Source organism: Panthera onca, chromosome A2, assembly GCF_046562875.1.
Source record: "Panthera onca isolate mPanOnc1 chromosome A2, mPanOnc1 haplotype 2, whole genome shotgun sequence".
In the NCBI taxonomy this organism is placed as follows: domain Eukaryota; kingdom Metazoa; phylum Chordata; class Mammalia; order Carnivora; family Felidae; genus Panthera; species Panthera onca.
The window spans coordinates 9,494,455-9,510,466 of NC_138340.1; the positions used below are offsets into that span (position 1 = coordinate 9,494,455).

The following is a 16,012-nucleotide window of genomic DNA, read 5'->3' on the forward strand; positions in this document are numbered from 1 at the left end:
CCCAGTAAAATTTTGAAGTGCCTTCTGTTTTACGGTTTATTTTCCTCTAACGTTCTGAGAACGGTTCATTCAGAGAAAAGTATAGAGGATGTTAAAAAAAAAATATTCAGCTCAGGAGAACACCCAGTTCCCCAGCCTCCCGGATAAAAACGATGTGGGTTTGACCGTGAAAGAGCCAAGGTCCCACAGTGGTGGTGCGGGAGGTCGAATGTCCCAGTTTACACCCATTGTAGATCATGCAACGCCTGTTAATTATTTTTTGAGTCCTCCTTTACCTGTTTGCTCTCAAAACTGTCCCGGTTTGGATGATAAATTATACAGCCTCTCCGCCTGTCCCCTCCTGGGACCTCACCCCCTCCCTCGTCTGCCCTTACTCTCTCAACCAGCCATGTGAGCCACCTTGCTGCTCCTCACAAATACCAGGCGTGCTCCTGCCCCAGGGCCTTTGCACTGGCTATCCTGGGTCTTCCTTCCTTAACATACTTCCATGGCCCCCCTCACCTCCTTCAGGGCTTATTAGGAGAACTACAACCTCTCGCTCTGATGATCCACAACCCCTCTACTGCTTAATTTTTCTCCCCAAGCTCCCACCGCCCTCTCACACAGGAGTCTGCCAAGAACCCATGGACTAGCCACTTGTGTTTGTAAATTCTGGCTTTGTTGGCACACAGCCATGTCCATCCCCTCATGTATTTTCTCCGTGGCTGCTTTGTTGCGACTGAGCAGTTGCGACAGAGACTGTATGGCCCACGAAGCCTAAAATATTTAAGATACTTGGCCCTTGACACACACATACACACAATCTCTTCGTTATGTTGATCAACTCCACCCTCCGCTAAAATGTCAACTCCCCCCAGACAGGGATTTTTGTCTTTTCCATTCACCACATACGCAAGGTGCCTGGAAGACGACCTGCACACAGGAGGCATTCAAGGAATGTTTGTTGAATGAATGCGTGATCCCAAGCCCCCTAAAGTCTGATGCTTTGATATTGGCCACAGTGAGCATCTATGAATAAAAAAGGTTTAGGTCAAAGACCAGTGTCAACCACGATCGGCCATGTGTCAAGGGACACACATTCACAACCGACTATGCACACTTTGCTGCTTACTTAACTGACGTTAACCGAAAGAGAGAAATAAAGAGTGACAGAGACAGAAAAGGCACAGGAAAGCACAGAGAGGTGGGGAGGGAGAGGGAGACAGAGAAGACAGGCGGAGGAGGAGGAGACAGAGACAGATGTGGAGTAAGAGGGACCAAGACAGAGAGGGAGACAGAAGGGGAGAGTCAGAAAGAGGGGAGGGGGTGTCATGTTTAGTTCCCAGTGCCGGGTTCGAGTCCTGATTTCACCACCCTTGGCTATAGGACCTTGGCAGGTCGTTTCACCCCTCTGGGCCTCAGTTTCCTCATCTGGAAGATGGGGTGAAAAATGTCTTGTCTCACAAGGTTGTTCCCCAGATCAGTCGAAAGGGCAAGAAGACATGTGGCGCCCAGCGAACTCTGTAAATTGCGGCCAGAAATTAACTCAGGATGTCTTGTCGTGCCAGGACCCCCTGGTTGTTCACGAAGGGTCCTGTTTTTTGGTTTTTAAGTTTATTTACTTTTGAGAGACAGAGACAGAGCGTGAGTGGGGGAGGGGCAGAGAGAGGGGGAGACACAGAATCTGAATCGGGCTCCAGGCTCCGAACGGACAGCACAGATCCCGACGCGGGGCTCGAACTCACAAACTGTGAGATCATGACCCGAGCCGAAGTCGGGTGCTTAACGGACTGAGCCACCCAGCTGCCCCCGTGAGACGTGCTGGAGGGCCCCAGCCTCTCCGCCTCCCGTCCCTGGTATCTAACACCTAAACGCTGCCTCGAGGGTGCTTTGGCCCAGCAGAGCCCTCCTGAGCTTCCCCAAGCCTCCACCATCACAAGCGGGAAAAGACCAATTTTTGGTCACCATATCAGGTGACAGGTGTTAACTAATCGTTGTGCAACATGCGTACGTCAAATCATTATCTTGTACCTCTTAAACTTGTATCTCAATAAAGCCAAAAACGGGCGCACCCGGGTGGCTCAGTCGGTTAAACGTCCGACTTCCGCTCAGGTCGTGATCTCGCATTGGTGGGTTCGAGCCCCGCGTGGGGCTCTGTGCCGACAGCTCAGAGCCTGGAGCCTGCTTGGGATTCTGTGTCTCCCTCTCTCTCTCTGCCCCTCCCCTGCTCGTGCTGTCTCTCTCTGTCCTCAAAAAATAAAAAATAAGACATAAAAAAAAAAAAACAACCTTAAAACAAAATACAAAAACAAAAAAAATGTCTGAAATCTCTGAGGTAGGCTCTTTTGCTCCTGATTTCTATCTTTTCTGCTCCAGACTTTATTTTTTAAGTTTTAATGTTTATTTATTTTGAGAGAGAGAGAAAGCGAGAGTGAGAGAGCCTGAGTACATGAGTGGGGGAGGGGCAGAGGAAGAGGGAGAGAGAGAATCCCAAGCAGGCTCTGCGCCATCAGGCTCTGCTTAACCGACTGAGGCCCCCACACCCCCACCAGGCACCCCTGCTCTGGATTTTAGACAGCTTTAAGAAATTATTCCGTTAAAAATTAAACTGCTCTCTCTCTCTCTCCCTCCTTCTCTCCCTTCCCCCATATCTATTTCCCAGACCGGATCAGGGCACCTGGTCCCACCACGTCCCTGGCTGACAACCACAGGCCATGCTCTCAACCTCCGACTCTCACTTGTAATTCGGCGGGGGTGGGGGGGGGGAGGGGGGGCAGTAACCTCTCCTTCTCATGTTATTCATAAACCAAACTCCTGACTTTATTTGGATTTCATCGGTTTTCCCATCGACGTCCCCTTTCTGTTCCCCTTGCAGTTCCCCGCGCTGCATCTAGCAATCACATCTCCTTCGGCCCCTCTGGTCTGTGACGGTTTCTCAGTCTTTCCTTGTTGATCGTGACCTTGACGGTCTGGAAAAGGACAGGCCAGGTATCCTGCGGGATGCCCTCCATTCTGGGTTTGTCCGATGTTTTGCTCATGATTATGCAGGGGCTGTGAGTCTTGGGGAAGACAGCCCATGGGGTCCCTGCCCCTCACGTCAATCAAGGGCCACACGATTACATATTCCCTGGGGGTGTTGGCTTAAGGTGGGGTCTCCCCACTCTAAAATGACGACATCTCCCGCTTATTTAATAATCAAACAGGGGCGCCTGGGTGGCTCAGTTGGTTAAGCGTCCGACTCTCGATCTCAGCTCAGGTCTTGATCTCAGGGTCATGAGTTCAAGCCCTGCGTTGGGCTCCATGGTGGGCATGAAGCCTGCTTAAAAAATAATCAAGTAAAAACGACCATTTGTCATTGCTATGTCAATCAGCCCTTCGGTGCGGGCTCTCTCTGGACACATTAGCAAGAAAAGAGCACCCAATGTACCATGGGCACAGTGGGAAAATGTTCATGTCCCTCTTCCTCCCTGTTTCCTGGTATAATCTTTTTTTTCCCCCTCCTAAATAGATAACAAGACAAGTTTAAATATTTTTTTTTTCCCGATTGTAAAGGAAATTGTGATCTCTGCAGAAAAATGGTGGTGATACAGAGAAGTATCGGGCAAATACCGATTCCTGAATCCTAGAGGCCATCTTGGCAGTGTTTTCCAGTCTCTTTTTCCTAACTTCTATTTTCAAACGCTTGAGCTCAGAGCACCCTGGTCTCAGACTTCCCGTCTTCGGAATTGTGAGAAAATAAACTTCCGTTGCTTAAGCCACCTGCTCTGTGCTGTTTGTAACGGTAGCCTGAGCTAAGACATAAGGTTTACCTCACCTTGATTCTTTTTTTAAACAACGTTTTATTTATTTCTGAGAGAGAGCACGTGCGAGGAGGGGAGGGGCAGAGAGAGCGGGAGACAGAGAGTCCTAAACAGGCTTCACGCTGTCAGCGCAGAGCCCGGCTCGGGGCTCAAACTCCCCAACTGTGAGATCATGACCTGAGCCGAAATCAGGTCAGCTGCTTAACCGGCTGAGCCACCCAGGTGCACTGCCTGCATGCTTTCCAGAAAATCGACTTCCCCGGGGTGCCTGGGTGGCTCAGTCGGTTGAGCGTCCGACTTCGGCTCAGAGTCTGTGAGTTCGAGCCCCGCGTCGGGCTCTGGGCTGACGGCTCAGAGCCCGGAGCCTGCTTCGGATTCTGTGTCTCCCTCTCTCTCTGCCCCTTTCCCCATTCACGCTCTGTCTCTCTCTGCCTTTCAAAAATAAATAAATGTTAAAAAAAATTTTTTTAAAGAAAATCAATTCCCCCCTACTCATCATCAGACAGTGAGCATCTCCCTGCATCCTTAAATATTCTCCCAACAGATGCTTTTTAATGACGGCGTAATATTCCCTCATACAAAGGGACCATACGGCACTTAACCGCTTGCTTCCAGCTCTGTTCTATTTTTATAAGTAGCGCTGAGATGCACATCCCGATATAAACCTTTGACAGCACTGCTGATCAGTGGAGGTTAGGCTTTTTCTGAAAGGCGCTTTAACCAGGAAGCCACGCGGCAAAGAAAAGAAACCAGTCGTCGTTGGGGAAACCTGGAGGAGGGCCGAACACGCCGTGCAGGTCAGCGGCTGCTGTTCCCTCTGCCGTGAATGCTCTCGCACAAACAGCTGCCTGGTGCTCTGCTCCTTTGGGGACGTGTCCCTTCCTCTGAGGAGCCCTCCCTGACTGCCTGACCTAGACCAGCCCCGCCTTCCCCTTGTGCTGCTTCTGTCCTCATAGGGCACGTCGCCACGGCCCGCCTTCTGCCTTCGTTTGCGGTCTACCTCCCACTTTAGGACCAGCTCCTTATCTGTCGTGTTTGCCTGTGTCTGTCTCCCTTATGAGAGTGGGTTGATTTTTGTCTTCTTGTGCTGGGTCCCCAGTCACCTGCCCATTGCCCAGCGCACAGTAGGTGCTCAACAGTTACTGAACTCACGGCTGGATTTCAAGGACACTGAGAAAAGAAGCGAGCTATTGGGAGTGCCCACCCAGGCAGGCGACGTCCCCTCGGCATCTGCGCCCATCGATCCTAAGACGCTTGGAGCATGTGTGTCTGAAAGATTCCAGACACTGTGGCTGCCTGTGGCTGGATGGACTGAGGGGGGTGTCCTAGGGCTGGGCAGGGCTGGCCGAAGGCAGCACGTAAAAGGAGAGCCCAGATGGACCTGGAAAAATCAACTGCTCTGTCCTCGGCGGCAGAAACTCAACGACGGCCACCTTAGTCCCTGCCTCTGGCGACGAGGGGCTCCGGTGGCTGTACGGAATGCCAAGGGCCGTCGGCAGCTACTAGAAGCTGGAAGAGGCCAAGAAGGATCCTCCCCCACAGCCTTCAGAGGGAGCCTGGCCCTGCCTAGGCCTCGATGTGGGATTTCTGGCACTCAGACCGCAAGACAATGAACGTCTGCTGTTTCAGCCACCACTTTGTGGTACCAGATCACTGCTGGGATTTCTACGACAGCGGGATGTAAGCGCATGGAAAGTTCCAGAAGGCTACTCTGAGTTAGTGGCAGCTACCAGTGGGGTGAGGGTGGGGAATAAAGTGGGACCCCACAGCTCACTCCTCTGCCTCAGGTGCTGCTGGAGTTTTTTATGGGGTAAAATTCTGAAAATGTTTCTGAAAGGAGTGTCCACCGGGGGCGGGGAGGGTTCGGCCTACGCAGACCAGGCACGGTTGTAAGCACTTCACAGGCGCCCACCTCACCCAGTCCTCCTTCCCTGTGAGGTAGGACTGTGCTTCTGTTCATACTGCACACGCAGAAGTGAGGCACAGGGAGGCCAAGTGACTTGCCCAAGGTTGCACAGCAAGGAAAGGCGGGGGGGAGCCAGGATGGGAACCCAGGCAGTCTGGTGCCTCTGACTCTGTGCTCTCACCGCTTCTCCAAGGCGGCTCAGCTCTAAGCTTCCAGGACAAACATCCCTTCCAACGATGGTGCTTAGGACTAGAGAATCTTCTGGAAGTCTGTGGTCAACGCTCACACTTCTCCTCCCACCACCAAGCACATCCCCAGTGTCTTCCCCTGAAACTCTGGACGTCTTCTCCGGACGCCTGACCCCACGACACAAACCCTTGCCCGTGTTCACAATTTTCTTAGCTTCTGCTTCCCAGTCCCTTTCTCTGCCCGGCTTCCCTTAACCTTCCTGGCTCCCAGCTGTTTCACTTCCAGGAGGGTTCATTTCCCCTGAAGCCCCCCCTCTTTCACCATGCTTGCAAAGACCTAGAGCCCCATAAAAGCCCCCCCCCCGCAAACTTTTGCCAAGTGGGTGTAACCTTTTGTCCAGGGTGTCTGCCAGTGAGGCCCAAGAGAGAGACTGAACATGTCCCAGATCTGAAGTCTGTTCCTAGGGAGGCTGTGCTCAGACAAGGTCTTCATGCAAATTAGAACACCATGTGTCTTTCCTCCATCCTTTACTTTTGTCGAAAACTAGAATCGTGGCAGACATTGGTGTCGCCTACGATACAAATTACACTCCTGTGATGCGGTGACATGTGCAGTGTGTGACACGCACAGCTGTCCACGGCACTTGTGCCATCCCGTCCCGGGCGGCACTCTCCACCCCACCCTAAAAGGAGCCACTGATCCGAAGGATGGGTCCCTGTAGATCTCCCTCCACCCGCCAAAGGGAAACTTCCTTAAGAAACATGAACCGGGACCAAGGGGAGAGTTCGGGAACCCTGTACGCAGGAGGAAGCCCTCTGGGATTGCTTCCCCAGCAGGCCAAGCCAGGACTCCTATGGGCAGAGCCTTCACTGGCAATTTCAGCACTCAGGGCAGGCGGAGAGGACGCTTCTGTGAGTCAGCAGAGGGATGCGTGCGGAGCAGCCCCAGGATGCCCCGCGGGGTGGCTACACCCGTGGCATCCTCGTGTTTGATCCTGAATCCCCGACTCCACACATCTCCAGCTGCTGACAGGCGACTGGCCTGGGGCGGTGGGGGGGCCTCTCACCTGCACAGGAGGGTGAGAGGAGGGTGTGCTCTGTTTAGGGCGGAGGGGCCTCTAAAACCTGCACCCCCAAATATCAAAATTACAAGGGCATTGTAGCCGTTGACCCAGTGATCCCACTTCCGGGAAGGGACACCACCGACCCCAGCTGTATCTGCACAAGGGCGAAGAGACATGCATGTGGCAGAGCTCAGGGCAGCACGGAGCTCAGGGTCAGAGGGCGGGGAGACCACTGAAACATTTGTCTCTGGGGAACCGATCAAATAAACCATGGCCCGCCCGACAATGGAGCACTATGCAGCTGTACAAAAGAATGAGGACGTGTCCTGCCACGGAAAGATCTCCAGGATATGTTGTTACGGGGGGGGGGGGGGGAATCACAGAACACAACAGCGCGTATAGAACGCTACACTTTGGAGTAAGAAAGAGGGGGGAGAATGTGGATTCGATGACACTTACATTTGCATAAGTAACACTGAAAGCATAGACCAGGGAAGTAAAGGGGTTGCACATCGTGGGGGGATAGGCAACAGGACAGAAGTGGGGCAGACAGGAGCATACACCTCCTTGGATGTGTCTCTAACATTTTCAAGATTTTGGACAAGAGTACTGACGGAGGCCCATATACTCTTGTAAATATTTAAAAGCTACTAAATAAAATATGCTCTATGCCTCTCCTTTGTAAACATACTTTCATAAGCACTAGGAAGGTCAATTTAGAACCTAGATGTCTGCACTGGATCACGACGTGAGCAAAGCCAGCCTTGCTCCCTGGCCACGCACGGCTCTGTCTGGCCCAGGGGAAGGGGGCTTCATGCATAGATGCACGGGCATTTCTGCTTGCATTAGTCTAAGCTCCAGCCACATTTGTGCCAACAGATGCCTCCAGAACATGTGGCACCGTTGGACAACAGACCCACGGGAGAATCTCACTGCAAGTCCATGGAATCAGAAAATTCCAGAATCCCAGATGATCCAAGAGTGGGGTCTAGAAAGTGGGGTAAGTGGTGCCAGTTCCTGGTAGACATGTCCCCTGAGCCCCAGGGATGCCTCACCCTATGGGGAGGGGCATGGCTGGCAGAGGGCCAGCGAAGGTCCCAGCACAGAGCCCCTTTGTACAGATCCAAGGATATTACTTTTTTTATCCATGTTGGTTTTTGAATCACACAAGCTTTACATATTAAAAAAAATCTAAAATTATATTTAAACACTTGCACAGTGAAAACTTATTCAGCATCGGTGTGCCTTCTGGATTTCCACGTCCTGAGGGGCCTCCTCTACTTAAAGTTCTGGGCACCTGCACCTCCCCTCCCTCTCTGGTTCAGAGTCCCTCCAATGCAGCCTCAGGAATTGGCTGGTCCAGGAGGGCCACCTGCCCCCAAATTTGCATCACTTACGTTGTAGAGGAGGTCAGTCCACCCTTCCATGGTGATGCACTGGAAAACAGTCAGCACTGCAAATAGGATGTTGTCGAACTGAGTGATCCCATTGTTGGGCCCTTCCCAGTAGGGCTGACATTTGGTCCCATTGGGGCAGGTGCGGGCGGGTTCCTCTGTCCCACACGGAGCCGGAGACTCACCCTGAATGTCATCTATGAAAGAGAAGAGGAGAAAAATCAGGGGAAGGGGCTGGGAAAATCAACTCTGAGAAATAGGGGCTGTAAAGATTCAATGCTGTTGCAAAAACAAAGACTATTGGAATGAATTTATCAACGTTTGTTTTTTAAGTTTGGCTTTGTTGATCTAGTCATTGGTGTCTGTTTTAGGAATTTCTTCTCTAAGCTTTATTATTTTTCCTGTGCATTTCCCAAACTTTCACAATGCATTCCCTTTCTTTAAGGCTACAAATTGCCCTCTGAGTGCAGCTTTAGCTGCATCCCACAAAATCTGTCATGCATTATTGTCATTATTGCGCAAGTAAAATATTCTTTGACCCATAGATAACCAAGATACTTTAAGTCAGATATATAAAAATAGAATAGTATAATGAATCCCCATGTACCTATCATCAACTTTAACACTTATCAACTCAGGGTTAATCTTGCTTCATCCGTATCCCCTCCCCACACTTTGCCTTGCCACTAGAATATTTTTTTAAAGCAAATCTCAGATACCCTATCATGTCATCCACAAATAAGAAGCAGGTCTCTTAATTTCCAAACACTTTCTGAGTTATCCTTTTGTTACCAATTTCCAGCTTAATTACACTGTGGTCAGAGGATATATTCTGTATAATTCAGTCCTTCAAAATCTGTTGAGATGTGCTCTATGTTCCCGAATACAGCCAGTTTTGATGAATATGCTGTGTGCTTTGTGCCGTGGTTGGGTGCTGTGTCCTCCAGACTTCCATTAGGACAAATATGTCAGTCGTGTTATGCTGTTATTCTGTAGCCTGATTTTTTTCTCTTCTCTTCTTTTTCCATTTCCTTTTCTCTTCTCTCCTCTCTTCACTTTTCTCCTCCTCCTTCTTCTTTCTTTCTTTCTTTCTTTCTTTCTTTCTTTCTTTCTTTTTTTTTTTTTTAGATGTACTAGGCACAGGGAGCTGTTCTGGGGGCGAGGAAGGCCAGTACACATAGTACTTACTTACCCTTAGGCACAGGCGCTAAGTTTTCTCCCCAAACGGCAAGAGGCAGATTGTAAAAATGCCACAAGGAAAGAGACACTTGCCAACAGATGCTGCTTTAGCAGACAACCAATGACAGCTTCGTGGCGAGGTTGGGCTGGGCACCCGAGCTGGGGTCTGAATTCCAAGGGATTGAGGGCGAGACCCCAGGAGCACACAGAAGCACAGAACGACCTGGTTGTGTCCCCACTGGACCAGAGTAGCAGGTACGAGAGGGTCCTGTTCAGTGAGTCGCACTTTTGAAGGATTTCAGAGAGCGACATTGTCCGCCAGGAAAGCAGCCCAGTGTGCAAACTCAAGCTCTCCACCAAACAAAAATGTATCTCAATGTATGTGCTACGGGCACGAATGCCAACCTCCACTCAGCACGCAGCAGAAATAAACGATGGAATGTGTGAATTTTATTGGCCTTTGAAACTCCAGTTGAAGGTCATGCAAAGAGACACCTGCCACTCTGGGAAGTGACACTCAGTGCTTGAGAAGCACTGACCACACTGGCCGCTCGTTTAACTGGCTGGACATGCCTCCCTCATTCACGCTGCACTTGGGACAGGGGCTGCGATTTAATAAATACAGGTTGGAAGGCAAAATCTTCTGAACAAAAGGCTAAGAGCAGGGAGAGGGGAAATGCACGGGTTCCTATAGCAGACGAGAACCGCTGTTGGTTGGGAAGGCCGCCTCTGTCCAGAACCTTCTCTGTCTCCACCCTGCGACCACATCGGGCTCAGTTCCCACCCCCGTGCGGCCCCCTGCGTCAGCCAGTGAACGCCGGTCCCGCCTTCCCTTCAATGGCTCCGGAAGGTTCGTTCATATTTGCCGAGGGTGGGGAGATCAGAGCACGCATCGGGCTTCACTGCTACGAGCTGGTGGCAGACGAGGAGTGTTGTCTGGAAGCTGTTGGAAATCAGGAAGCCCTCCACTTTACCTTTGCATTTCCCGGAGGGCTGAGCACAGTTCTGGGTGTGCAGGAACCGGGTTCCCGATGACAAAAGAGTGCAGCTGGAAACCTGACTCTCTTTAGCAAGTTTGCATCGTGGTGCTCTTGATTTCGTTCCCACCCCCCCCCCCCACCCAGCCTTCCGTCCCCCCTCCCCCTGCCCCCCATCACGAAACACTCTGAGGGCTGCTTCTAGAAAAGCAACCGTCCGGAGAGTCTGAGGAATTTGGTTATAAATATATTTTAAAATTAACCTGCTGCCTGGGTGTCTGTCTATATCGGTCTCTTACTCACACGCCTTATATTTTTAATCGCGAGCTTTTCAGTTATCCTCCTAAATCGGGGCTTCCTACCCACCCCGCAGCTGCCCCACCCACATCTGCCCCCTCACAACCCCACCTAGGCCCAAGCCAGTTGTGTCTGCTTGGCTGGAGAGAAAAAGAAAGGAAGGAAGGAAGGAAGGAAGGAAGGAAGGAAGGAAGGAAGAAAGAAAGAAAGAAAGAAAGAAAGAAAAGAAAGAAAAACCCAATAAAACCTCAACACTTAGGATCCAGGAGTCCTGGTTTCTCTGCTCTCGGCTGACTTTTCCGAGGGGCCCTGCCCTTTATCTCTCCCTCCTGCATTTCTGCCTGGGGTGACGAGGCCAGGCACAAAAATAGCTCTGCCTCAATTAACACCTTCTTCTTCGGGGAAAGAAATAATTAGGACATCCCATATTGAGCAAACTTCACAAGCCCAGGAGAGAAGGAGTCAGGAGAAGCTAGAGAAAAAGGAGGAAGGAGAAAGCACATCTTGAATACACGTTTTCCGTCCCCTGTGGGGCGGCCCGGGGCCAGGGCTCTGCCTCTTGGGGGTCACCAGAAGGAGATGGCCCGTGGGGAGCCACTCCCGGCCAGATCCCTCTGCCCACCTAGCAAGACAGGCCTGAAACCTCTTTCTTTTCTGACAGGGACTCCCCCTCAGCGTCACCATCCTCTCTGTCCACCCCATGAATTCATGGTCCCCTCGCCCCGTGACCAGCCCTGCCGATGGGCCCGTCTGCACCAAGATGGCCAGTGGCCCCCAAACTGACATACAGGCTTCTCTCGTTATCCGATTCCGTTTGGTACTTGGGCTTCAGGGAGCAAAAGGGTTTGGAGAGCAGGAAACGTCACTGAAAATGGATCTGGAAGCTACCGGGTCCCCGTGTGTGTAGACAGCGGGGGAACGCCATCCGGGGACCCCAACGCAAGGCCCTAGAACTACCGAGACCTTGAGGGCTATTTCACACCCCCCGCCCCCACCCCCCCCCACCCCCCCACCCCCCCACCCCCCCCCTGCTCTGCCTGCAGCACTTCGGAAGCAAGCTCTCCCAGCTGCCCGGAAAAAGAAGCAAAACCCTGCATCTCCCTTCCGGGAGCTCGTCCCCAAGGGAGGAAGCTTGGGAAAGTAACATCATGCTGCTTGGACCTACCTGTCCCCTCTTCAAAGCAGGTGGTATGAAATTTTCCCATATAAAATTCTAACCCTATGATTGCAAAAATAAGAATTGCAAAAAACAGGAGGAGGCCAATCTGCAGCAGGGGGATCATTGCCTTCATGATCGACTTCAGGACGACTTGTAAACCTGGGGAGACACAGAGAGAGCCCCACAGCTCCGTGAGCGAGCGCCCCAAACCCCAGGCACCCCGAGCACACGCGAAGCTGAGGGCGGGGTGACAAGGCTGTTCGTTATCCAATGGGAACAATCCCTCCCGGTATGTGAGGGCACTTTTTACTTTAAAGTATTTTTGAAGTATTTGACACATGCTGGGTCATCTGATGACCTTTTAGGCAAGACAGGCGTGGAAACTGGTTGCTTTCGGAGCCGTCCTCCTAAGTGTAGGGCAGCCTCCACCCAGAGAGGGGAGCCTTTTCTTAATTCTTCCCACCGAGAGGGGGCGTCTTTTCCTAATTCATGCAAAGGCTCCAGTTAGGTTAGCCCCACCTCTACTCGGGGAAAGCAATCAATGTCCTAGTTCCGGTCCCGGGGAAACCAGACATGATTTCACCGGCTTGTACCCCCAGCCCTTGATGTGGGCGCACACGTAGCCCCATTTCGCAGAGGTGGGAAGCGAGACCGAGAGAGGTGATTTCATCCCAGGGCATTAGCGATAACAGAGCCAGGGTTTAAGCCCAGGCCTGAGGGATGTCAGATCCTAGGTTTGCGGCCACCGTGCGGTCAGGGAAGTCTATGGTGAAAACGAGGGTCCGAACAAAAAGCCTGAGGCCTTGCTTCTTGATGAGCAGAACTCCGTGCGGCTCACGATTAGCACCTCCTGGTGGGGGGGCTCCCAGCTGCCCCTCCTCTTTGTACAACTCGGTTATCAACAGCGGCCTCACCCAGGCGGGTGCTGCCTCCCCGCCTCCCACCCCCGGCAAGTGACCAGAGAGGTACAGAAGGCCAGCAAGCAGTCTCTTTGCCTCAGGTTGGAGGATACCTAGGGGGCTACTCACAGTCTAGAGCTTTCCACGAGATCAGGCTGAGACTGCATCCTTGCTGGGCATCTTTCCCGTTCCATCCCGCTGTCCTCATTCTCTGTCTCCTGACAGCCCCCTCCAGATAAGGCAGGGCCCATCTGAGCACCTCGCTAAGCCTGCATCGAGGGGCCCCGACCTCGTCAACGACCCCGGCCATGTGACCTTCACCAAGGCAGGTCACCGTCCTGAACCTTGGTCTCTCCATCTGTAAGCGGGGACTGGGAGAGCACCGCCCTCTCAGGATTGAAGGAGGGAGCTCCTAGCTGCCAAAGCACCATCGTAGGTGGTGATTAATAGAAACCCTTGTTAGCGTTAGCTTGGGGATGATCCCTGACTCAATGCTGCAGATGCTTCAGAAGACGTGCCTTCTTTCCACGAAAAGGCCCTGCTGGTGGTCATCGGGGAGACCTTACCCTTTAAATCTGGGTGGCAACGAACCCGACGGAAAGAGCCAAGGAGGTGGGAGAGGGTGCTAATGAGAGAAGCTACCTCACAGGCTTGTGGTGAGGGCAAACGAATTTGAAAAATGGCAACTACTTAGAGCAGTGCCTGGCACACAACAAATTATTAGCGGTAGGACGACCTGAGGCAGTGGGACAGAAAAAAGGTCGGCCCTGTTTTTTTGGGGTTTTTTCTGCAGCTGAACCTCCTTCTGACCCTGAATACTGCAGCCATCCCCAAAGGTGGGGGGGTGGGAATGGAAGCACCCTGAGAGAAGAAGAAAGCAGCACCGGATGCCTATGGACTTTGGAGCTCATCACCGTCAAGCTGTCAGAGCTCAGGCGCATAACTTAACCTAAGCCCCAGCCTTGTCACCTGTCAAATGGGTTCCCTGGGTGACTGTGAAGACAAAGGAAGGCATTCGATGCATGGAAAGTTCTGTCCCTAGCGTCCAGTAGGCAGCGGGCGCTCGATACGTGGTGACCGCCACTGCCACGAGCATTACTGGCCAGGCTTGGGGCCACACTTGCTAAGCCCCAGTCCCGCCATTCTCAGCCACGTGACACTGCTCCAACGGTTGGGCCGCTCTGAGCCTCAGTTTCCCCACCTGTCAAACGGAGATGTTGCCGAGGCCCAACTGCGGAGAGCTGTGAGTACTGACTGAGCTAACATCAACACGACTCCGGACAGATAGCAGGTGCTCAATAAATGAATGGGAGCAGACCGGCTGCCAGGTTCCTGGGGGGAGGGGGGGCGGGGGGGGTCCCTTGGGGAGCTTCCCCCAAGAGAAGGTTGCCCTGACACAGGCTGGGAGGCACTCGGGGGCCCCTTCTGAGATGCTCTGCGGAGGGGAAACTGAGGACTCCCGGGACCCCCTGAGCAGACCCCTTGCCAGGGTTGGAAACTCACGCACTTGGGATTCCAGACACCAGCTTGAGCGGTCTCAGCACTCGGACTGCCCTCAGGGTCCGTAGGTCAAACTCCGTCCCAACGGTCGCCAATATGCTGGAAGAAAGAAGCCAGAGCGGGAAAACAGAGGGTGGGTTTCAGGGTCAGACAGGAGTGGGATTTGATGTTAGTTGTTGGCTCGGTGACCACAGGTGCGGGACTTGACGTTGCTGGGCCTCGGAGTCAGGACCTGGAAAGCAGCGTTAACAGTACCTGCCTTATAGGATAAGAGGTGATTTGCAAAGACCCCGAGTCGGTGCATGGTTGGTGGTGATGAGTAAATGCCGGACGGAGAGGGGCGAAAGTTTCCCATCACTCGTGGTCGGGGCGATGCTCCATATATTACACAACTCGCCATCAGAACGAATCACGGGGAGGCCCGGAGGTCTGGGGGGAGGGGCCCGGGAGAATGGCCGACCCTTCGGGGCTCGGCGCTCTTTACCAGCTGGCAGGAAAAGTGGTTCAGTCTGAGCAGCCCAGCCTGCATGGGTTCAAATCCCGGCTCTGCCATTTCCCAGCTGGGAGACCTTGGACAGGCCAGGACTCCTCTCCGTGTCTCAGTTTCCCCTTTTTGTACAACAGTGGTAACCCCAGTACGGACGACACATCAAAGGGGCGTGGGGACTAACGAGACGTTGAATTGATACGTGTGGCGCGGTCAGCACGGCGCCTGGCGCACACGAAGCGTGCCGAGCTACTCAGACATAAATGAGAAGGGAAAAAAAACCCAACCAAACATAGAAAACCAAAGCAAACAACGCGTGTGGCTCTGCTGGTGTGGACTAGCTTGGTCATCTGAAGAAGCGTGAGGCCGCCGGCGAGAAGGCCAAGCCAGCCAGGGTGACAGCGGGAGGCGGCGACAGCCGATCACACAGGGCCCTGTGGGCCGTGGCGAGGACCTGGTTCCTTCTCCAAGTGACGCGGGAGCCACAGAGGGTTCCGAACACTGGAGAGATGGGATGTGGCCTGTATGACCATGAAGCCCCCTGCGGGGCAAGGCCAGAAGTTGGGACCTGGGGACGAGGCCACCGCACTTCCGGGTGAGACGCACTTCCGGGTGAGACGCGGCCGGTCTGGGCGGGGCTGAGCGCGGGACCCAATGGGAGCCCGGAGAGGAGCTCAGCCCCGCCCCCAGATGAACCTGCGAGTGGGTGAGGTTCAAACGCCAGTCCCTGCAGCCCCAGGCTGCAGGAAAATGGGGAAGCAGCACCGCACACACAACCTGCGATCTGGACCGAAACCCTAGCCCTGCCTTTCTCACGGTGTGGCTTCTGTCCTAACCTGTCCAAGCCTCAGAAATGCAGATCATCGGACCTCCCTCCAGCCCCGTGCAATCTTAACTGGCAACTAAAATGCACTCTTCCACCCTCCCCACCCCTGCCCTGGAAGGATGAGAAGGAATGAGGAGGGGAGGCGGGGAGGGCGGAGGAGAAGGCTTCTGTGGCCAAGAAAGCTCTATGGAGGCCTAAGTTTCATTCAGGATGTTGCTGGGGAGAAATGGGTGGGCTGGCGCCGGAGGCTCTGAACTGGAGGCTGAGGAGGTGGGCCTTATCGTATGGACAGTGGGAGTCATATAAGGTTTCGGAGCAGGGGAGGGATGTGATTAGGGTTGGCGTGGTAGAGACAGG

The 16,012-nt window shown here is 53.1% G+C and overlaps 1 protein-coding gene across 7 annotated transcripts in view; it reads right to left on the reverse strand.

Moving 5' to 3' along the window:
* The window catches only part of CACNA1A (calcium voltage-gated channel subunit alpha1 A), a 279,954-nt gene that overhangs the window by 103,643 nt on the left and 160,299 nt on the right, over positions 1–16,012 (reverse strand). For all 7 annotated transcript variants that reach the window (XM_081791793.1, XM_081791791.1, XM_081791792.1 and 4 more), the window contains 3 exons: positions 14,350–14,441; positions 11,950–12,102; positions 8,335–8,528 (listed from right to left, as the gene is read on the reverse strand). In XM_081791793.1, coding sequence (XP_081647919.1) covers positions 8,335–8,528; positions 11,950–12,102; positions 14,350–14,441 — 439 coding nt within the window. The remainder of the gene's footprint in view (positions 1–8,334; positions 8,529–11,949; positions 12,103–14,349; positions 14,442–16,012) is intronic.